This window comes from Pan paniscus, chromosome 1 (genome assembly GCF_029289425.2).
Source record: "Pan paniscus chromosome 1, NHGRI_mPanPan1-v2.0_pri, whole genome shotgun sequence".
NCBI lineage: Eukaryota > Metazoa > Chordata > Mammalia > Primates > Hominidae > Pan > Pan paniscus.
Window position 1 is genome coordinate 134,765,967 of NC_073249.2, and position 23,626 is coordinate 134,789,592.

The 23,626-nt window shown below is 39.7% G+C and overlaps 2 protein-coding genes across 12 annotated transcripts in view; one reads left to right on the forward strand and one right to left on the reverse strand.

Moving 5' to 3' along the window:
- GLMN (glomulin, FKBP associated protein) overlaps nt 1-12,697 on the forward strand; it is a 55,711-nt gene extending 43,014 nt beyond the window's left edge. For 5 of the 9 annotated variants that reach the window (XM_063606876.1, XM_063606880.1, XM_008960502.6 and 2 more), the window contains 3 exons: nt 10,501-10,612; nt 11,339-11,421; nt 11,837-12,697. In XM_063606876.1, the coding sequence (XP_063462946.1) occupies nt 10,501-10,612; nt 11,339-11,421; nt 11,837-11,953 (312 nt within the window). In that variant the 3' untranslated portion in view covers nt 11,954-12,697. Of the gene's footprint in view, nt 1-2,147; nt 2,307-10,500; nt 10,613-11,338; nt 11,422-11,836 lie in introns of all 9 variants that reach the window. The other 4 variants (XM_055116050.2, XM_055116053.2, XM_063606875.1 and 1 more) reach the window with 1 other exon arrangement.
- C1H1orf146 (chromosome 1 C1orf146 homolog) overlaps nt 12,251-23,626 on the reverse strand; it is a 54,340-nt gene continuing 42,964 nt past the window's right edge. Inside the window, exons 1-5 of one of the 3 annotated variants that reach the window (XM_055116093.2) lie at nt 17,177-18,384; nt 16,214-16,307; nt 14,100-14,268; nt 13,630-13,708; nt 12,251-12,945 (exon numbers count right to left, since the gene is read on the reverse strand). In XM_055116093.2, the coding sequence (XP_054972068.1) occupies nt 12,811-12,945; nt 13,630-13,708; nt 14,100-14,268; nt 16,214-16,307; nt 17,177-17,335 (636 nt within the window). In that variant the 5' untranslated portion in view covers nt 17,336-18,384 and the 3' untranslated portion in view covers nt 12,251-12,810. Of the gene's footprint in view, nt 12,946-13,629; nt 13,709-14,099; nt 14,269-16,213; nt 16,308-17,176; nt 18,385-23,626 lie in introns of those variants that run through there. The other 2 variants (XM_003808422.7, XM_055116097.2) reach the window with 2 other exon arrangements.

The window sequence follows — 23,626 nt, forward strand, 5'->3', positions numbered from 1 at the left end:
TTTCCCGCTTTCTCCTTTGGGCATTTAGTGCTAAAAATTTCCCTCTAAACACTGCTTTAGCTGTGTCCAAGAGATTCTGGTATGTTGTGTCTTTGTTCCCATTGGTTGCAAAGAACTTATTTATTTCTGCCTTAATTTCGTTATTTACCCAGTAGTCATTCAGGAGCAGGTTGTTCAGTTTCCATGTAGTTCTGTGGTTTTGAGTGAGTTTCTTAATCCTGAGTTCTACTTTGATTGCACTGTGGTCTAAGAGACAGTTTGTTACAATTTCTGTTCTTTTGCATTTGCTGAGGAGGGAGTGTTTTACTTCCAATTATGTGGTCAATTTTAGAATAAGTGCTGTGTGGTGCTGAGAAGAATGTATCTTCTGTTGATCTGGGGTGGAGAGTTCTGTAGATGTCTGTTAGGTCTGCTTGGTCCAGAGCTGAGTTGAAATCCTGAATATCCTTGTTAATTTTCTGTCTTGTTGATCTGTCTGATATTGACAGTGGAGTGTTAAAGTCTCCCACTATTATTGTGTGGGAGTCTAAGTCTCTGTAGGTCTCTAAGAGCTTGCTTTATGAATCTGGCTGTTTCTGTATTGGGTTTATATATATTTAAGATAGTTAGCTCTTCTTGTTGCATTGATCCCTTTACCATTATGTCATGCCCTTGTCTTTTTTTATCTTTGATGGTTTAAAGTCTGTTTTATCAGACACTAGGATTGCAACCTCTGCTTTTTTTTTTTCTTTCCGTTTGCTTGGTAAATAATCCTTCATCCCTTTATTTTGAGCCTATGTGTGTCTTTTCACATGAGATGGGTCTCCTGAATACAGCACACTGATGGGTCTTGACTCTTTATTCAATTTGCCAGTCTGTGCTTTTTAATTGGGGCATTTAGCCCATTTACATTTAAAGTTAATATCGTTATCTGTGAATTTGATCCTGTCATTGTGCTAGCTGGTTATTTTGCCAATTAGTTAGGCAGTTTCTTCATAGTGTCGATGGTCTTTACATTTTGGTTTGTTCTTGCAGTAGCTGGTACTGGTTTTTCCTTTCCATATTTAGTGCTTCCTTCAGGAGCTCTTGTAAGGCAGGCCTGGTGGTGACAAAAATCTCTCAGCATTTCCTTGTCTGTAAAGGATTTTATTTCTCCTTCACTTATGAAGCTTAATCTGGCTGGATATGAAATTCTGGGTTGAAAATTCTTTTTTTTAAGATATTGGCCCCCACTGTCTTCTGGCTTCTAGGGTTTCTGCAGAGAGAACCACTGTTAGTCTGATGGGCTTCCCGTTGTGGGTAACCCAGCCTTTCTCTCTGGCTGCACTTAACATTTTTTCCTTCATTTCAACCTTGGTGAATCTGATGATTATGTGTCTTGGGGTTGCTCTTCCCGAGGAGTATCTTTGTGGTGTTCTCTGTATTTTCTGAATTTGACTGTTGGCCTGTCTTGCTAGGTTGGGAAGTTCTCCTGGAAAATACCCTGAAGTGTGTTTTCCACCTTGGTTCCATTGTCCCCATCACTTTCAGGTACACCAGTCAAACATAGGTTTGGTCTTTTCACATAGTCCCATATTTCTTGGAAGCTTTGTTCATTCCTTTTCATTCTTTTTTTCTCTAATCTTGTCTTCACACTTTATTTCATTAAGTTGATTTTCAATCTCTGATATCCTTTCTTCCACTTGATCGATTCAGCTATTGATACTTGTGTATGCTTCACGAAGTTCTCGTGCTGTGTTTTTCAGCTCCATCAGGTCATTTATGTTCTTCTCTAAATTGCTTATTTTAGTTGGCAGTTACTCTAACCTTTTATCAAGGTTCTTAGCTCCTTGCATTGGGTTATAACATGCTCCTTTAGCTTGGAGGAGTTTGTTATTACTCAGCTTCTGAAGCCTACTTCTGTCAGTTCATCAAACTCATTCTCTGTCCAGTTTTGTTCCCTTGCTGGCAAGTAGTTGTGATCCTTTGGAGAAGAGGTGTTCGGGTGCTTGGAATTTTCAGCCCTTTTCCGCTGCTTTTTCCTCGTCTTCGTGGATTTCTACCTTTGGTCTTTGCTGTTGGTGACCTTCGGGTGGAGTTTTTGCTTGGGTCATCCTTTTTGTTGATGTTAATGCTATTGCTTTGTGTTTGTTGGTTTTCCTTCTAACAGTCAGGCCCCTCTTCTGCAGGTCTGCTGCAGTTTGCTCGGGGTCCACTCCACACCCTCTTTGCCTGGGTATCACCAGTGGAGGCCACAGAACAGCAAAGATTGCTGCCTGCTCCTTCCTCTGGAAGCTTCGTCCCAGAGGGGCACCCGCCAGATGCCAGCCGGAGCTCTCCTGTATGAGGTGGCTGTTGACCCCTGCTGGGAGGTGTCTCCCCATCAGGAAGCACGAGGGGTCAGGGACCCATTTGAGGAGGCAGTCTGTCCCTTAGCAGAGCTCAAGCGCTGTGCTGAGAGATCTGCTGCTCTCTTCAGAGCTGGCAGGCAGGAATGTTTGTCTGCTGAAGCTGCACCCACAGCCACCCTTTCCCCAAGGTGCTCTGTCCCAGGGAGATGGAAGTTTTATCTATAAGCCCCTGACTGGAGCTGCTGCCTTTCTTTCAGAGATGCCCTGCCCAGAGAGAGGAGGAATCTAGAGCTTTTTTTTCAATTTCCATTTCTATTTAAGATTCAGGGGTGCAGGTTTGGTACAGGGGCATATTGCATAAGTTGTTTATTTCTCTAAGATAAAACATATCCATGAAATATTTGCAGAGCCGGATGACTTCTATATGAATTAGAAGAAAGGGGAAACCTGGGTCTTGTTCATGGCTTTTTATTTCTTCATTACCATCATTGACTGTATTCTTTGCAGGGTTCCTGACTGTTCTGGCAATAAATTTCATTGTAGTGTAGAACTGCCTAGTCTTCCTTTTGTGAGAGAGATATGCTACAGTGAATTTTGAAATGTACAGTTTTAAGCCTTAGAACTGGAAATCAGTGAGCCTCCTTGGGTATGAAACTAAAAGCAGGTATTTGTGAACATTTCAAATTTTTAATTATAACTATTTTAAAACTCTTAATTTACTTTTTCTAGACATTGAAAGATTTTAAGAAATCTTAAAATGGGATTTTCTTTCTTTGTAGTATTTATTATTTCTTTAAAAACGATCTGGTAACCTTAACTTGAGAGAGAGAAAAAATATTCTTATTCTCACAGCTTCTTCACTCCTACATGCTTCTAAAAATATTAGTTTATCATCTGAAAAATTTGTGGAATTACGCTGAACAGAATATGTAAAAAATTTCTTTAGGCTACTTTTGGCATGTGTTTTTATTACCTGAAGTTTTATGATTATGGGCTATTGCCATTGAAAACAGCTAAGGTTTTAACATTCAAAGATCTAGATTTGCACTGTCCAATACAGTAGACACATGTGACTATTTAAATTTATATTAATTTTTTTTTCCTTTTGAGTTGGGGTCTTACTCTATAGCCCAGGCTGGAGTGCAGTGGCGCAATCACGGCACATTGCAATAACCTCCTCCTGTACTCAGGTGATCCTCCCATCTGGGATTACAGGCATGAGCTACTGTGCTGGGCCAGTACTCTTTATTAATATGTGATTATTTCCATTTGAGAAATTTGAAACATTAAAAGAAAACGTTTGGTTAGAGATACATTTGCTTTTTAAGGTCCTGATTTAGTAATTTGGTTAAAATTTTTGGCTGAAGAGAATTAGTGAAGCTTAATTGTATATTTGTACCAATGAATGATTATAAAACTTTATCACTGTAATCCCAGCACTTTGGGAGGCTGAGGCGGGCAGATCACCTGAGGTTAGGAGTTCGAGACCAGCCAGTCCAACGTGGCGAAACCCCATCTCTACTAAAACTACAAAAAAATTAGTTGGGCGTGGTGGCAGATGCTTATAATCCCAGCTACTCTGGAGGCTGAGGCAGGAGAATTGCTTGAACCCAGTAGGTGGAGGCTGCAGTGAGCTCAGATCATGCCTCTGCACTCCAGCCTGGGCAACAGAGCAAGACACCATCTTAAAAAAAAAAAAAAAAAAAGTTTTGGGAATCAGATTTAAAAGAATTTCCATTACAAAGTAAAACTGAAAGGATGAAAGAAAAAAATTTTCAACTTAGAACTTTTACAAGAGGAAAGTTTTTCATGGATACAAATTCTTTGGTTATATTTTTGCAAATATTCCAGTCTGTGGCTTATGTTTTAATAGTATTTTTCAAAGAACAGAAATTTTAATATTTATGGAGTCCAACTTATCAATTTTATTCTTTTATGATTCATTATTTATGGGTTCTAAGAAATCTTTGTTAACCCAGATCACAAAGGTAATTTCTTGTAGAAATTGTATAGTTTTAGGTTTTACACTTAGGTCAATGACCCCATTTCAAGTAAACTTTTTATGATGTGAGATATGGGTTGAGAGATTTTTTTTTCTTTTATTTTGACCTCAACACTATTTGTAGAAAGGGTTATCCTTAATTTACTGAATTATCTTGGCAACTTTATCAAAAGTCATTTTATAAGTATGGGTCTATTTTTGGACTCTATTCCATTTACCTGTATCTGTTCTTTTTTTTTTTTTTTTTTTCTTTTTTATTGATCATTCTTGGGTGTTTCTCGCAGAGGGGGATTTGGCAGGGTCACAGGACAATAGTGGAGGGAAGGTCAGAAGATAAACAAGTGAACAAAGTTCTCTGGTTTTCCTAGGCAGAGGACCCTGCGGCCTTCCGCAGTGTTTGTGTCCCTGGGTACTTGAGATTAAGGAGTGGTGATGACTCTTAACGAACATGCTGCCTTCAAGCATCTGTTTAACAAAGCACATCTTGCACCGCCCTTAATCCATTCAACCCTGAGTGGATACAGCACATGTTTCAGAGAGCACAGGGTTGGGGGTAAGGTCACAGATCAACAGGATCCCAAGGCAGAAGAATTTTTCTTAGTACAGAACAAAATGAAAAGTCTCCCATGTCTACCTCTTTTTACACAGACACAGCAACCATCCGATTTCTCAATCTTTTCCCCACCTTTCCCCCCTTTCTATTCCACAAAACTGCCATTGTCTTCATGGCCCGTTCTCAGTGAGCTGTTGAGTACACCTCCCAGATGGGGTGGTGGCCGGGCAGAGGAGCTCCTCACTTCCCAGTAGGGGCGGCCGGGCAGAAGCGCCCCTCACCTCCCGGACGGGGCAGCTGGCCGGGCGGGGGGCTGACCCCCCACCTCCCTCCCGGACGGGGCAGCTGGCCGGGCGGGGGGCTGACCCCCCCACCTCCCTCCCGGACGGGGCAGCTGGCCGGGCGGGGGCTGACCCCCCCCCACCTCCCTCCCGGACGGGGCGGCTGGCCGGGCAGAGGCGCCCCTCACCTCCCGGATGGGGCGGCTGGCCAGGCGGGGGGCTAACCCCCCCACCTCCCTCCCGGACGGGGCGGCTGGCCAGGCGGGGGGCTGACCCCCCCACCTCCCTCCCAGACAGAGCGGCTGGCCGGGCAGAGGGGCTCCTCACTTCCCAGTAGGGGCGGCCGGGCAGAGGCGCCCCCCCCACCTCCTGGACAGGGCGGCTGGCCGGGCAGGGGGCTGATCCCCCCACCTCCCTCCCGGACGGGGCGGCTGGCCAGGCGGGGGGCTGATCCCCCCACCTCCCTCCCGGACGGGGCGGCTGGCCGGGCAGGGGGCTGACCCCCCCCCACCTCCCTCCTGGATGGGGCGGCTGGCCGGGAGGGGGGCTGACCCCCCCACCTCCCTCCCGGACGGGGCGGCTGGCCGGGCAGAGGGGCTCCTCACTTCCCAGTAGGGGCGGCCGGGCAGAGGCACCCCTCGCCTCCCGGACGGGGCGGCTGGCCAGGCGGGGGGCTGACCCCCCCCACCTCCCTCCCGGACGAGGCGGCTGGCCGGGCAGAGGGGCTCCTCACTTCCCGGTAGGGGCGGCCGGGCAGAGGTGCCCCTCACCTCCCGGATGGGGCGGCTGGCCGGGCGGGGGGCTGACCCCCCCACCTCCCTCCCAGACAAGGATGGAGGACGCTCCTCACTTCTCAGACGGGGTGGCTGCCGGGCGGAGGGGCTCCTCACTTCTCAGACAGGGCGGTTGCCAGGCAGAGGGTCTCCTCACTTCTCAGACAGGGCGGCCGGGCAGAGACACTCCTCACATCCCGGACGGGGTGGCAGGGCAGAGGTGCTCCCCACATCTCAGACTATGGGCGGCCGGGAAGAGGCGCTCCTCACTTCCTAGATGGGATGGCGGCCGGGCAGAGACGCTCCTCACTTTCCAGACTGGGCAGCCAGGCAGAGGGGCTCCTCACATCCCAGACGATGGGCAGTCAGGCGGAGACGCTCCTCACTTCCCAGACGGGGTGGCTGCCAGGCAGAGGCTGCAATCTCGGCACTTAGGGAGGCCAAGGCAGGCGGCTGGGAGGTGGTTGTAGTGAGCCGAGATCACGCCACTGCACTCCAGCCTGGGCGCCATTGAGCACTGAGTTAACGAGACTCCGTCTGCAATCCCGGCACCTCGGGAGGCCGAGGCTGGCGGATCACTCGCGGTTAGGAGCTGGAGACCAGCCCAGCCGACACATCGAAACCCCGTCTCCACCAAAAAAATACGAAAACCAGTCAGGCGTGGCGGCGCACGCCTGCAATCGCAGGCACTCGGCAGGCTGAGGCAGGAGAATCGGGCAGGGAGGTTGCAGTGAGCTGAGATGGCAGCAGTACCGTCCAGCTTCGGCTCGGCATCAGAGGGAGACCATGGAAAGAGGGGAGAGGGGAGAGGGGAGAGGGGAGAGGGGAGAGGGGGGAGGGGGGAGGGGGGAGGGGAGAGGGGAGAGGGGAGAGGGGAGAGGGGAGAGGGAGCTCTATGTACCACACAGTCCTTCTCTGAATATGAGTCGGTCCCAACTTACTGCCTTTTAGAGGCATTAAAGTAGTCTTAATTCTCCTGGAGCTGCAGGACAGATAAGCCTGAAGATCATGCTCAGGGACTGATTATAATTTTTTTTAAACTTTTTTGAGACGGAGTTTCGCTTTTGGTGCCCAAGCTGGAGTGCAATGGCGTGACAAGTGATTCTCTTTCCTCAGCCTCCCGAGTAGCTGAGATTACAGGTGTGTGCCACCATGCCTGGCTAATTTTTCGTATTTTTTTTTTTTAGTAGAAACAGGGTTTCACCATGTTAGCCAGGCTGGTGAACCTCTGGTGATCCGCCCGCCTCGGCCTACCTGTATCTGTTCTTTTACCAATACCACACTGTCTTGATTCCTTTATAGGAAGAAATTATTCTGTTTTATTCCTTTATAGGAAGTCTTGACCTCAAGTAATGTGAGTCTGCCAACTTTGTTCTTCTTTTTCAAAATTGTATTGGCTATTTTTAAATCCTTTACCTTTTCTGTATAAATTTTAGAATTTTGTCAATTTCTGCCACAAAGAGTTTTAATTCCACTTATGGCATTCTGGATAAGGCAAAAATTACCTTAACAAAAATCAGATTGCTGGTTGCTGGAGGTGGGAGGAAACTGACTACAAAGGGGCACAAAGAAATTTCTGGGTCATGGGAATATCTTTACAGCAGCAGTGGTTACATGACTTTATATCACTATATATCTTTGTCAAAGCTCAGAATTGTATAGCTAGAAGGTTATATTTTACTGTATGTAAACAATACCTCAACAAACCTGACTTTGAAAAATAATAAAAAGAAAAGAACTAGGCTCAATAGTGAATTAGACTGAAATTACCTCATGAACAGGCAAGCACACTGATTATATAAAAATCTTTCTGATGTTTACTTTTGAATTGTTTATTCTCCATTTTTCTACATTAAAGTATTAAGATTAAATGTGTTATAAGGAAAGGATTTGAGGGAAAACTTTTATTTCAACTATATAAATAAACGTGTGAGTTGTGATGTAAAACCTAGTTTTTAACTGAGAGTCATGGCAAAAATAATTTGAAAAACAGTATCCTAGAAAAACTTTTACCCCATGTGAATGGGAAAACATACAGCAATGTAAATGCTGCATTATTTTGAAATACTAAAAACTTAGGAACAGGATAAATTCCATATAATGGAATGCTTATGCACCAATTAAAATTAGAGTTACAACACAAATAACTCTCAAAAACGTAAGATTGACAAAGAAAAAGGAAGCTGAAGCAGGTTATATACAGTATACCATTTATGTGCTTTTAAACATGAAAAATTATATTGTTTAAGTGATACATTAGGAGTGCAAAACATTCAAGTTTTAGATAATGGCTACCTCTTGAATAAAGGGGATTTCAGCCATATCTAGTATTTATTTTTTAAAAGTAAATATGATAAAATGTTTCCTTTTGTCAAAGCTAGGTGTTTTCGCTATACTCTTTATGTTCAAATGTGCTTTAGTGGGTAACAGAGAGTCATCAGTAACCTAGTCTTGAAAGCCATCAGTTGCAGTGGGTTCTGCCTATAAACCCAGAGGTGAATGCAAAGTAAAAAGTAAAAAAAAAAAAAAAAAAAAGTTGGGGGGGCAGGGAATAAATGGTGAAGAAAAGGCTGGACGTAAAAAGGAATAAAAGCCTGTTATTTGCAGCAACGTGGATGGACCTACATGTCATTACATTGAAATATGCCAGGCCCAGAAAGACAATATCACATATTCTCACATGTGTGAGCTAACAAACTTGATCTCGTGGATACAGAATATAGAATGATTGATACCAGAATGTGAGCATGGGAGGAGGAAATGTAGAGCAACTGGTGAATGGGTACAAAAAGAGTTAGATAAAAGACAAGCTGTATTGCTCGATAGCACATTACAGTGATTATAATTAGCAACAATATATTGTATATTTCAATGTAGCTAGAAGAGAGGACAGGAAATGTTACCAACCCATAGAAATGATGAATACTCAAGAGGATGGATACCCTAAATACTCTGACATTATTATACATTTTATGCATGTAACAAATACATGTACCCATAAATATGTAAAATATCATGTATCAGTAAAAGAAAAAGGCTGGATAGAGAGAGGTAAAAATAGGAGAAATGAGAGCAGTCAGTGCACATAAGAGTAATATGCTTGTTATACTGTGTGGCTACACTGGTTAAGGAAATTCCTGCTGCATATAACCCAAATTTGCCATTAGAGGTTAAGAAAACTTTCCACTTAACAATTTAAAAATTATACAACTAAAACATCCATTATTTAAAAATCAACATAAAGAAGCAAAAAAAAAAAAAAAGAATAGTAATCAAAATTACACCATTGTTGATATACTGTATTCCCTTCTAGGTTTTGGGTTAATACATCTGTACATTTTTTCTTTTTTAAAAAGAAAATGAGATCATACTAAAAGAAAAGAATCACACTGTTTTATAACCTTTTTTCCCATTCACCAATATGTACTGAAAAACAGTATTTTAATGGCTGTATAGTTTTTCCATTATGTTAATATGTCATAATTTACTATGAATCTCCTGTTGTGAGTTATTTTAATTCTAATGTTTCACTACTTAAACATTTTTTAAAAACTTAAACAGTAGAATCATAACATACATCTTTATTTCCCCAAGATAAGTTGATAGATGCTAAGTGAAAAGGTATGCATATTTTTGAGGGTTTTAGATCCTCTCTAGTATTCTACTTTTCCTATTAGTATAGGATAAATAAGACCAGATGACTGAAATGAAAAGGATAGGTGTGAGACATTAATATTATCAATTATTCAGCATAGACATGTGTAGATTTTATTTGGAATGCTGCAAGTAACATGTACTACTTGGGTCAAAATAAGCTCATTACAAAATAGGTTATCAAGTAGTTCATTATTCTAGTTAAGAATAAATTGGGTCCCTACGTTTCCCTTTTTTACCTAAGACATTTTCCTTTGTAAAGAGTACTTGGAAACTGGAAGTACCAATGGATTTTCTTTTCTCTATTTTTTAAAATAAAGACTTCATGACTCCTCTCCTTTAGTACTGTAAGAGAAAATGCTCTTGGAATAAACTCTAAGATACATGACAAAATAAGCTGTCCTCAACAGATAAAATCTTCACCTACTTTGGTCACCACAGAGGTTCAAATTAGCCGGGTATTAGAAAAGTTTCCATCAGTAGGAAAGGGAAAGCATCCTCTAGAACTAGATCCGTGGTGTGGATATCAATTGAAAGGCCATACTTGGGATGAAGGCATAAATAAGGTAGAGTCATTGTGGGGATGGCTCATAGAGGAAGAGATGTCTGTGAATTTATCCTCAAATAATTTTCTCATAAATAAAACTTAACAAGTTAATAGATCTCAAAACCAGGAGCTATCCAAATGGTGCAGTGATAAGCGTAGTGCCCCAAGTACATTTTTCTTTTAATTGGTATTCACATAACTAGATATAGTAATAATTAATTAATTAATTAATTTAATTAAATATTTAATTAAATAGTGAAGTCCATTGTGAAAAGCAAGGGCCATGTTTCATTTATTTTTGTTTTTTGAGCTTTTATCACGTTTAATAGTAGGCAATCAATCATTGTTGAACTAAATAACTCATTCTTTCATTCTTAACAGACTGGATTATGGACAGAACTTGGAAATATTGAGAATAATTTCTTAAAGCCACTTCATATAGGACTTAATATGTCAAAAGCACATTATGAAGCAGAAATTAAAAATAGCCAAGGTTGGTAATGTGCAATTTTGTTTTCAGTTAGGTCTAAAAAGTAGTCTAATTTTGGAACTGTCATATTCAAATTTAAGAACTTTTTAAAAATCTTGTACTTTAGAGACCATAACAGCTAAGCCATTTTATTTATAGTTAAAATTCTTAGCAGATCTATAAGCTAATTTACCTAAAATCGGGTTAATGAAGACTTAAACCAAATATTACATTGTAAAGCCTCAAGGTCTGATTAAGAATCTGTATTACAGCTATTTCCGTTTGGGTACCATTCCTTTGGTATTGCTGGGTCCACTCTCCATCTCACCCTCAAGTAAATCCATACAAATTATGAAAAGAATCTTAGATCCAGAACTTTTTTAAGTCAATAATTCTATAATAATCATGTGATCTCTTCCGTATATCTGTGGTGGTGCTTTTATAGGCATTACTGGAAATTTTGTTTTTAGTATAATGGCTATAATTCTGATTATATACTGAAGAAAACAGTTTCATGAATCGTATACATGCCAAAATAATGCTATTTATCTAAAGAAGCATTAATTCACATGTTGCAGAATTTTGATATTTCATTCTATTTGCTTATAGCTTAAGTATACCCTGAGCTGTTAAGCAATGGACTTAATTTATACAAATAACTGACACGTTTTAAGTTAGTGAAAGTAGCTTATACATTTGTTATTGAAATCTGAGAGTTAAGTGTCACACATGATTTTTCTTCTCTTACAGAGGCCCAGAAATCTAAAGATCTTTGTTCTATAACTGTAGGTGGAGAAGAGATCCCTAATATGCCTCCTGAAATGCAGCTTAAGGTGATCTGAAATTTTCTTTTCTTTCCTTTTTCTTCTTTAGAAACAGGGTCTTGCTATCTTGCCCAAGCTGGAGTGCAGTGGCATGATTGTGGCTCACTGCAGCTTCAACTCCCTGGGCTCAAGTGATCCACCCACCTCAGACTCCCCATTAGCCAGGACTGCAGGTGCACACCACCATGCCTGGCTAATTTTTAGTAGAGATAGGGTCTCACTATGTTGCTCAGGCTGGTCTCCAACTCCTGGCCTCTAGTAATCCTCTCAGCTCAGCCTCCCAAAGCACAGGAATTACAGGTGCAAACCACTGTACCTGGTCTTAAATATTCCTAAGCTACCTCCAGCTGAAATCTTTTCTATGTTTTGCTTTGTTTTGCTTTAAAGGCAGCATTAATAACATTACTTTTTCTTGGCATTGCAGGTCCTGCATTCAGCTCTTTTCACATTTGATTTGATTGAAAGTGTTCTAGCTCGAGTGGAAGAACTCATTGAAATAAAAACAAAGTCTACCTCTGAAGAAAATACTGGGATAAAGTGAAAGTTCCATTTCCTAAATAAAAACTAATAAAATATAGTACTTTCCATTATGATTTATTTAATACCTTTATAAAAAATTTTTCTGTAAAAATTTACTGCTTGAAAAATAAATGTAGCTTTTCTCATTTATCAATTTCTATAATGATACTCTATAGAACAGGTTTTTTTGGTTTTAAAGTTATCTAATGGTAAATAATGCCCACATATGTCCTAAATACTACTTTTGAAAATCCAATACAAACTAATAATTTTATAACTTCATAAAATGTAGCTGAATTGTCTATATTCATTCCTACAGTTTTAGTGAGCTTATAAAAATACTGATACACTTTCTGCTGCAGTTAGATGCTATGTAACATTTCGGAACTCCTAGTGTCAAGTTGGCTATCATACCAGTGTAAAGAGGCCAGTTGACTTTTCTTAGCTTCTCTTTTCCTGGCTCAGGTGGAGTCTTTGGGAGCAGAGTCCCATCACCACCTCTCCAGCAGAAGTTATAATAGGAAAACATCTGCAAAGATTAATTTTAGAAATACTTGCTACCTTTATGGAAAAAAACTAAAAAGTATATATGACTTTAAGAAACTGATTAGAAAATTCTGTATTTTTATTTCCTACTAAAGATTTGTCCATTTAACTCACTAAGAAGCTACACCTGAGTTTTATGGTATATGTATGTATCAATCCTTTGCTAAAGAGCGTTAAATCTTGCAGCGAAACTCCTAAAATAAAATCACTTTTAATTGTATACATGTTATTATTTCAAATTAATATAAATGTCTTTAAATAGATATTTGAATATTATAATTTAACAGGTCTAATTATTTTCACATTCTTCGAGAAAAACATTAAGTTGGTACTCTAATTTGGGTTAACTGAATCACTATTCAGTTTTATCTTCTGAAGTGTTTTCCAAACAGGACTTTGCTCAATGATGTAAGCTTTAGCTGTTATCATTCTGTAGCAAATGCTATCTATGTATGGTTTGGAGGTAGTCTGGAAGAAGATATAAAGATGCAGCATTATTTACAGAAATAAGGTGTTTTCACAAGGTCACATTTAAAAATACCTGACTTTCATTCTTTCAGCAAATCTCTTGATCATCTTTGTGCTAAATACTATGTATGAGTTACTAGAGTAGTCAACAGGAAAATACTTAGTTTCTATCCCAGGAAGTTTAAACATGCAAGCCAAAAAGTAGAATACTATAAAAATTGCTTTAACGGGGATATGTTCCAAGTATAAAAGCAAGGAAGACCTAAGTCTGCCTAGGGGGTTGGAGGTGTCTGGGCACACTTTGCAGAGGACAAAAAGCAAGAAAAGAAAGTAGACAATTGGTAGATGACATTCCATAAGATAGTATGCTTGCACTCTGACAGTTTATGACTTCAATCTGACCAACCCTTATAACTTTAGAATTTGAATGAAGATATAAGTAACCAATAGGGCCAGCCAAATCCTCTTTTGGCCCCAAGTGAATCTTAAATGGTAGTGGCTACTGGAAGTAAATTGAGAAGACTTAAGAGAGTTAGGCTTGGGAAAAAGTTGCACCCTGAAACAGCAACTCCCGCAGGGGAACAGAAGCAAGATATTTGCCAGTCTCGCTCAAAAGGGTGACAATTGGAAGTTAAAAACCTTAAAATGTATGTGTGTATGTGTCATATTCCACGGGTGACTCACCTTTGCAATAGTGCACATAAGATTAATAGCATTTACTGTGTTGTGTACTGGAAGTATTCGTAAGTTACAACCCAGGAATCTGAAAAACAATTCATGTTATACAGATCATATAACTTGCTGACATCTGTTCTCTTAAGAAAGTGGAAAGAAGAGACAAATCTCTATTGTTTGTTATTTGTCTATGCATTCATGCCCTGCCTTACTCCACAGAGGATTTGAGATGGCTTTATAGCCAGAACATCACTGACTAAAAAAGTGTTCACTTTTGGCTTGGTCTTGGAGAAGCCCTTGCAACAATCATGAACCCTGTCACCTCGATTCATAGAATAGCTATTTGGCCCATGTTTCATTAAATTTGATAGGTTAACATCACAGTGTTCATCATCTAGCAAAACAAAACTTACCTAAAAGAATTAACTGAAATAAATACAATATAAGAAAAATAAGTCTATAATGCTATTCTTCCATACCTCTGCTGAATCCTGAACATCAGTTTCCATTCTTCAGGCCCATGGAGGGCAGCAGACAAAACCAAAAAACTATTTTGGTGAATGTTAATAAATTTCTCAATTTTGGCTAGAAATATTTCTTCAGTTGACAGAAGACATTCCTTAGTATCCATTAATAAAAATGCAACTCCTAGGAAAGGTGAATTGAATATAAAATGTCACTTTGTTATAGAGATGAAATTTTGTTATAAACTCAAAATCAACCAAAATAGCTGTAAGTATACCACATGTGTCCAAGCCCTAAACTCATAAGGAATAGAAAGTACTATAATGGAATTCCTACACAACAAAATAGGTAGTTCTTTGAAGTGCTCTGTATAAAAGAATGACTTGTGCTAAATAAGAGAAAAACTTTTTTGGATCAGTAACTACTTTTTTTTTTCCCTAGATGAAGACATTGTCCACATGAAGATACTGGGTAGTTTTTCATTAAAAAGATGAATTACATTTAAAAAGTTAATTTTTCATGTTATACTTTTAAAATATGTACTAGTTTATTATAAAGGACACTACAAAGGATACAGATGAAGATATGTGTAGGGCTAGGTATGTGGGAAGGGACATGGAGCTTCAACGCCTTCTCTGGGCCTGCCATCCTCCAGACACCTCCATGTGTTCAGCAACCAAGAGGCTCTTATTAATTATTTTTAAAAGCTGGAAATCAGCTAAAGAAAGAGAGTCTTAAGCAAGCCTTCAGCTGGGTGCAGTGGCTCACACCTGTAATCCCAGCACTTTGGGAGGCCGAGGTGGGCGGATCACAAGGTCAGGAGTTCGAGACCAGCCTGACCAACATGGTGAAACCCTGTCTCTACTAAAAATACAAAAATTAGCTGGGTGTGGTGGCATGTGCCTGTAATCACAGCTACTGAGGAGGCTGAGGCAGGAGAATGGCGTGAACCCAGGAGGCGGAGCTTGCAGTGAGCCGAGATCACACCACTGCACTCCAGCCTGGGCAACAAAGCAAGACTCCATCTCAAAAAATAAAAAAAAGAATTATATAAATTAATACACTCAGTGAGCAGATATCTGCAATCTCTGAAACAGTGTCAGGTCATTAAGAATGGTCCTAAAGGGAAACTTGATTATAGCTCTTCAAACGATGTGGGAGACAGTCTGAGGAAAGTGATTGTGATTATACACTAATTGAGTAAACTTGGGCAACTTATATAACCTCTCTGAACGTAAGTTTCCTCTTCTGTAACATGGGAGTAAATTTTTTGTTAGATTTGTCAGAAGGATAAATTAGATCACGTATATGAAGTAGCCAAGGCAAATATTCACCAAATATTTTATTTCTCCCTGGATGGTTCTGTATTTAGCCAGAAGAATAAGTTTGAGGCGATACCACTTTCAGCCTGGAGATCTATTCTAGGAGCTTTTTTGAATGTGCTTGTCTTCCAAAACTGCTAGAAGAGTCTATTTGCAACCCTCCAGATAAAATCCTTTACCTCTACCTTTTTAAAAATCACTTCTGTCATTTCTCAAGCACAGGTGGACCTCCCCCCTTCCCATCTCCTCAGCCTTCTCTTATCCTAATCTAATTCCTTACTGGACTTTTGTCCATGACTAACAGTTATATCAGTTGTCATTTCATGAACATTTATTTGTCCCCATGATTCTTTTAGTTAATATTTATATTATATCCAGCAAACTCTTATACAAATTAATGGAAAACATTCTATTTTTTTTTGTATATCAGTTTTGACAAATGTGTAATACTTTAATGTAAGTATTACATTAATGTAATACTTTAATTAATGCAAGTAATACTTTAATGTAAGTATAGATTGTTGGGAAAGTGGCTTTTTCTATTTTCATCTCAGTTCCAAAGCAAGTAGTTTTTTCCCATCTTCTACCAGACTCCACTAGTTCAGCTTTATTTTAACAATTGTAATCTAAAAAGGAATATATTTTGGAATTGGCCATATGGACTGTGTTTGTAGTAGTAACAAAGTTTTACACATTTACCCTTCCCAAAAGATAATACATTACATGGTTACTGAACTATGAAGTCATTAGAATTTATACCAACATATTTCATAAGAAACTTAAGGCAGTGAGCAAATATACCATACCAGAAAGAGAAAATATAATTGATCCATTTTCCACTGAATCTGAATATCGAACTTTGTGGCTTCGATTTTCTAGGGCAGTTGCAACTTCATAACTCTTTTTTAAAAAATATCAGAAATACAAATTTAAGGCATGCTTACAATTGTATTAAAGCTAAAGAAAAAATTAAAAGTTTAATAGGTTGTTTTATAACTATCACTTAAAGATATGATCATCAAAAGATAAATATGCTTTCTATGGAGAAAAAACTTTAAAAAAGCAAAAACATTTAGTTCTACTAAAACATTTATTTCAAGTTTGGGAGTGAGTTACGTACTACAGTTATGTTACTTAGGAACAGAACTTAAAGACAGCATTAAAAAACTGTATAAACCAGAGCAAATGCAAATTTTTCTTTTTTAGAGACAGATGAAGTCTCACTTTGTTGCCCACGCTGACTTCAGACTCCTGAGCTCACGCAATCCTCCCAAAGTAGCTGGGACTATAGGTATATGTCACCAGACCCAGCTGCAAACTTCACTTTAAAAAACAACTTGGGTGGTGGCTCATGCCTGAAATCCCAGCAATTTGGGAGGCCAAGGTGGGCAGATCATTTGAGGTCAGGAATTTGAGACCAGCCTGACCAACATGATAAAAGCCCAAAATTTGCTGGGTATGGTGATGCATGCCTGTAGTCCCAGCTACTTGGGAGGCTGAGGCAGGAAAATCACTTGAACTCAGAGGTGGAGGTTGCAGTGAGCTGAGATTGTGCCACTGCACTCCAGCCCAGGTGACAGAGCAAGACTCCACCTCGAAAAACAAACAACTTGGAGGCTGGGCATGGTGGCTACGGAGACCTTGGAGGCCAAGGCTGGTGGATCATTTGAGTCCAGAAGTTCAAGACCAGCGGGGCAACATGGCAAAACTGCTTCTCTACAAAAATTAGCTAGGCATGGTGGCACATGCCTGTAGTCCCAGCTACTCACAGGCTGAGGTGGGAGAATCACTTGAGCCTGGGAGGTTAAGGCTGCAGTGAGCCATGATTGCACCATTGCACTCCAGCCTCGGTGAAGAGTGAGACCCTGTCTCAAATAATAATAATAATAATAATAATAAGCAACTTGGAGATGGATTCTGACATGCATTAATGTATAACTATGGAAAATAGTTGGTTGTATATTTCTTAAATAGTTGACAGAACCACATAGTGCCAGACATATACAATACCATCACAGAAGACAACCAATTTGACAATTCATCAGTTTACATTACAGTTACTTTAGTATACTTTTAAAATGTTTTAAGCCTTAGGTGAGTCATAAAACATGTAAGAAAACAGCTATAGGACTCTTGGTTTTAATACTAACCATTTCAAATATCACCTGATTTCCTATTCCACCCAGGCAATTAAATCATATTACCCACAATACTAAAATCTAGGTGGTTAATAGTTTTTCCTGATAGGTTAAAATTTAAACTTGGCCAGGCACAATGGCTCACACCTGTAATCCTAGCACCTTGGGAGGCTGAGGTGAGAGAATCACTTCAGCCCAGGAGTTTGAGACCAGCCTGAGCAATGTAGCGAGACCTTCTTTCTACTAAAAATTAAAAAATAAATAAAAATAATAAAACTCAAACTTGTTAGTTTCCAGATAGATAAAAATCTCTTAGGTAGATTAATTTTATTTTCTGTTTTGCCTCAGGACATGTATATGTTAAGCACACAGGCTGAAATTATGTATAAAAATACATGCTTCCTTTCTTTTCTAAAGAGTATTTTGTGTCACTCAGATAGATCCTGACCTACACTTTAACTATGGCTCTTTTCTTCTGCTATTTTAAAATTATATAATGCTTCCAGCAATGGCAGATTAAGTAATTTAGGCCAACCCGCCTGCTGAAGGCAACTAGAAAAGCTGGACAACCTTTTAAAACCTGCTTGAATACACCAGAGAGCTAACAGGATAGTAAAAAATTATAAGGCCAAGATCTATACAGAAATTCAAATATATGAGCAAGTATTTAGGCCACTTTTTTCCCTGAGGGCATCTGCCAGCTCAGAAAGAGGCAGAAGAGAGGCTGAACAGATCTTTTGATGAAAATAGAACAGCTCTCACAGGGACTATAGCCCAGCTTCAAACCATTTCAATCCCTGAAATTGTATTAAGGTGATAACTGAATTACTAGTGCTTCCAAGCACCTTGCAGAAGCACTCTCTAGAGCAACCTTTCCCAATCAGGTCTCCTCATCTGAATTATGGAACAAAGAAAATGATCTGAGTGACTATTTTCTCAATTCTCTCATAGTCAGATGTACAGGAGAAGGAGACAATTTAATTCAACACTCTAGATGTATAGGATACAACTTAATTCATCATACAAAAGAGATGCCTTAGGAGTTGGGTTGTCAGACTTAGCAAATAAAAATAAACAACACTCAGTTAAATGTGAATGAGTGACAACGCAATTTTCAATATAAGTATGACCTATGCAATATTTGGGACATAATTACAGTAAATTCACTGTTTATCTGAAATTCAAACTTTTTTTTTTTTTTTTGAGACAGGGTCTCACTCTGTCACCCAGACTGGAGTGCAATGGCATGATCTTGGACACTGCAACCTCTGCCTCCCAGATTCAAACGATTCTCCTGCCTCAGCCTCCCAAGTAGCTAGAATTACAGGCATGCACCACCATGCCTGGCTAATTTTTGTATTTTTGGTAGAGACAGGGTTTCACCATGTTGGCCAGGCTGGTCTCAAAACTCCTGACCTCAAGTGATCCACCCACCTTAGCCTCCCAAAGTGCTGGGATTATAGGCATGAGCCACTGCACCTAGCTGGAAATTCAAACTTGAGTGTCCTGTATTTTATCTGGCAACCCTACTTAGGGCATCAGGAATTTAATTTTCTTACAGAATTAAAACCTCTCAAGGGGAAGATAGCACTATTCTAGGCTTCAAATTATTTCTACAATTTTTCAAATACAAATTCCAACATATAATAAAAAATAATCAGACATACAAAGGGACACAATTCCATTAAAGAAAACTATCAGAAACAATAGAGAACAGAAACAGGCCCACAAGGGATCCATGTAGTGAAGCTATCAAATACACACCTTAAAACAGCCTGTTTACTATGATCAAGAAGATAAAACCTAGCTTGAGAATTTTGGCAAAGAACTAGAAGATATGTTTAAAAATGTAAAAAACATGAGTTAAGAAAGCTCCCTAAAATTTGATTCAAATAGGGCCAGGCACAGTGGCTCATGCCTATAATCCTAGCACTTTGGGAGGCCAAGGCAATGGATTGCTTGAGCTCAGGATTTCAAGACTGGCCTGGGCAACATAGTGAGACCCTAATTAAAAAATAAACAAAAAATATAACAAAAAATCTGAGTCAAATCTTTAAAATAAAAAGCAGTGTATTAAGCAGACAAGTGAAGGAAGAAGACAAATATGAGAAGAGTAAGGACAGAAAGAATAACATAGGTAAAGGCATTCAGACCTAAAGGTATGGTTCTTATATGGTGAGTGTGTAAGGTATACACAAGTCAGCTAATTTGGGTACAATGTTAGGAATAATTGCTGGCAGATCATGAGCACCCATAAATATCATGCTAATGAATTTCAATAATATCCTATTATCAGGAGGAGGAGGAGCCAACTAAAAGAATAAAATAATGGAATGCTTAAAAAAAAAAGAAGGTAAAATTAGAAACTACTGAATTGAGAAAACAGTAAGTTCAAGAGCTGATTCATCAAAATGACCAGGAAGCTAAGTATAGATTTTTCAAAATATGTTTCATAGAATATTAGTCCTATGAGATATTAAAAGATGCTCCGGATTGAAATAAGATTCGGAAATGCTAAATATTATCTCATCTCTTTTTGGGGTTTTACAATGCATTTGAGCATATTAAAGTCTCTGAATAATAGTGCAGTAAAAAGAAAACTAAACCAAAACAAACAAACACTTGTTTAACTTTTATACCAGCATCCCAAATAAAATCCATACAATACTCCTTCCTGCATATGTAACATCTATTAATAATATTTAAAACTAGTATTATGTCAGCCAGGTGTGGTGGCTCAAGCCTGTAATCCCGGCACTTTTGGAAGCCATCGTGCAGGTTGTGGGGGCAGGCAGGGATCGGAGTTCGAGACCAGCTTGGCCAACATGGTGAAACCCCGTCTCTACTAAAAATACAAAAATTAGCCGGCGTGGTGGCAGGCACCTGTAATCCCAGCTACTTGGGAGGCTGAGGCAGGAGAATCACTTGAGCCCGAGAGGCGGAGGTTGCAGTGAGCCAAGACTGTGCCACTGCACTCCAGCCTCAGCGACAGAGCAAAACTCCATCTTAAAAAAACAAAGAACAAAAACTAGTATGTCTATCACTCATAAGAAAGAAAATGTAAGTAAAAACAGGAATGAAAAGGGGGACTTAACAGTTTATTAGAAAATTTAAAAAATGACAACATGAAACTTTTCACCACAGAAATATAAATTTCATAAAGTTCAACTTAACACATTTAAAAGCCTCTATAAAATGGGCAAATGTTTGTAAAAATATAATTTATGGGGGAGGAGCCAAGATGGCCGAATAGGAACAGCTCCGGTCTACAGCTCCCAGCATGAGCAACGCAGAAGACAGGTGATTTCTGCATTTCCATCTGAGCTTTGAAGAGAGCAGTGGTTCTCCCAGCACGCAGCTGGAGATCTGAGAACAGGCAGACTGCCTCCTCAAGTGGGTCCCTGACCCCTGACCCCTAAGCAGCCTAACTGGGAGGCACCCCCCAGTAGGGGCAGACTGACACCTCATATGGCCGGGTACTCCTCTGAGACAAAACTTCCAGAGGAATGATCAGACAGCAGCATTCGTGGTTCACGAGAAACCACTGTTCTGCAGACACCGCTGCTGATACACACGCAAACAGGGTCTGGAGTGGACCTCTAGCAAACTCCAACAGACCTGCAGCTGAGGGTCCTGTCTGTTAGAAGGAAAACTAACAAACAGAAAGGACATCCACACCAAAAACCCATCTGTACATCACCATCATCAAAGACCAAAAGTAGATAAAACCACAAAGATGGGGAAAAAACAGAGCAGAAAAAATGGAAACTCTAAAAAGCAGAGCACCTCTCCTCCTCCAAAGGATCGCAGTTCCTCACCAGCAATGGAACAAAGCTGGACAGAGAATGACTTTGACGAGTTGAGAGAAGAAGGCTTCAGACGATCAAACTACAAGCTACAGGAGGAAATTCAAACCAAAGGCAAAGAAGTTAAAAACTTTGAAAAAAATTTAGACGAATGTATAACTAGAATAACCAATACAGAGAAGTGCTTAAAGGAGCTGATGGAGCTGAAAGCCAAGGCACGAGAAGTACGTAAAGAATGCAGAAGCCTCAGGAGCCGACGCGATGAACTGGAAGAAAGGGTATCAGCGATGGAAGATGAAATGAATGAAATGAAGCAAGAAGGGAAGTTTAGAGAAAAAAGAATAAAAAGAAACGAACAAAGCCAGCAAGAAATATGGGACTATGTGAAAAGACAAAATCTACGTCTGATTGGTGTACCTGAAAGTGACGGGGAGAATGGAACCAAGTTGGAAAACACTCTGCAGCATATTATCCAGGAGAACTTCCCCAATCTAGCAAGGCAGGCCAACATTCAGATTCAGGAAATACAGAGAACGCCACAAAGATACTCCTCAAGAAGAGCAACTCCAAGACACATAATTGTCAGATTCACCAAAGTTGAAATGAAGGAAAAAATGTTAAGGGCAGCCAGAGAGAAAGGTCGGGTTACTCACAAAGGGAAGCCTATCAGACTAACAGCAGATCTCTAGGCAGAAACTACAAGCCAGAAGAGAGTGGGGGCCAATATTCAACATTCTTAAAGAAAAGAATTTTCAACCCAGAATTTCATATCCAGCCAAACTAAGCTTCATAAGTGAAGGAGAAATAAAATCCTTTACAGACAAGCAAATGCTGAGAGATTTTGTCACCAGCAGGCCTGCCCTAAAAGAGCTCCCAAAGGAAGCACTAAACATGGAAAGGAACAACCGGTACCAGCCGCTGCAAAATCATGCCAAAACGTAAAGACCATCGAGACTAGGAAGAAACTGCATCAACTAACGAGCAAAATAACCAGCTAACATCATAATGACAGGTTCAAATTCACACATAACAATATTAACCTTAAATGTAAATGGGCTAAATGCTCCAATTAAAAGACACAGACTGGCAAATTGGATAAAGAGTCAAGACACATCAGTGTGCTGTATTCAGGAAACCCATCTCACATGCAGAGACACATATAGGCTCAAAATAAAAGGATGGAGGAAGATCTACCAAGCAAATGGAAAACAAAAAAAGGCAGGGGTTGCAATCCTAGTCTCTGATAAAACAGACTTTAAACCAACAAAGATCAAAAGAGACAAAGAAGGCCATTATATAATGGTGAAGGGATCAATTCAACAAGAAGAGCTAACTATCCTAAATATATATGCACCCAATACAGGAGCACCCAGGTTTATAAAGCAAGTCCTGAGTGACCTACAAAGAGACTTAGACTCCCACACATTAATAATGGGAGACTTTAACACCCCACTGTCAACATTAGACAGATCAACGAGACAGAAAGTCAACAAGGATACCCAGGAATTGAACTCAGCTCTGCACCAAGCAGACCTAACAGACATCAACAGAACTCTCCACCCCAAATCAACAGAATATACATTTTCTTCAGCACCATACCACACCTATTCCAAAACTGACCACATAGTTGGAAGTAAAGCTCTCCTCAGCAAATGTAAAAGAACAGAAATTATAACAAACTATCTCTCAGACCACAGTGCAATCAAATTAGAACTCAGGATTCAGAAACTCACTCAAAACTGCTCAACTACATGGAAACTGAACAACCTGCTCCTGAATGACTACAGGGTACATAACGAAATGAAGGCAGAAATAAAGATGTTCTTTGAAACCAATGAGAACAAAGACACAACATACCAGAATCTCTGGGACACATTCAAAGCAGTGTGTAGAGGGAAATTTATAGCACTAAATGCCCACAAGAGAAAGCAGGAAAGATCCAAAATTGACACCCTAACATCACAATTAAAAGAACTAGAAAAGCAAGAGCAAACACATTCAAAAGCTAGCAGAAGGCAAGAAATAACTAAAATCAGAGCAGAAGTGAAGGAAATAAAGACACAAAAAACCCTTCAAAAAATTAATGAATCCAGGAGCTGGTTTTTTGAAAGGATCAACAAAATTGATAGACCGCTAGCAAGACTAAAAGAAAAAAAGAGAGAAGAATCAAATAGACACAATAAAAAATGATAAAGGGGATATCACCACTGATCCCACAGAAATACAAACTACCATCAGAGAATACTACAAACACCTCTATGCAAATAAACTAGAA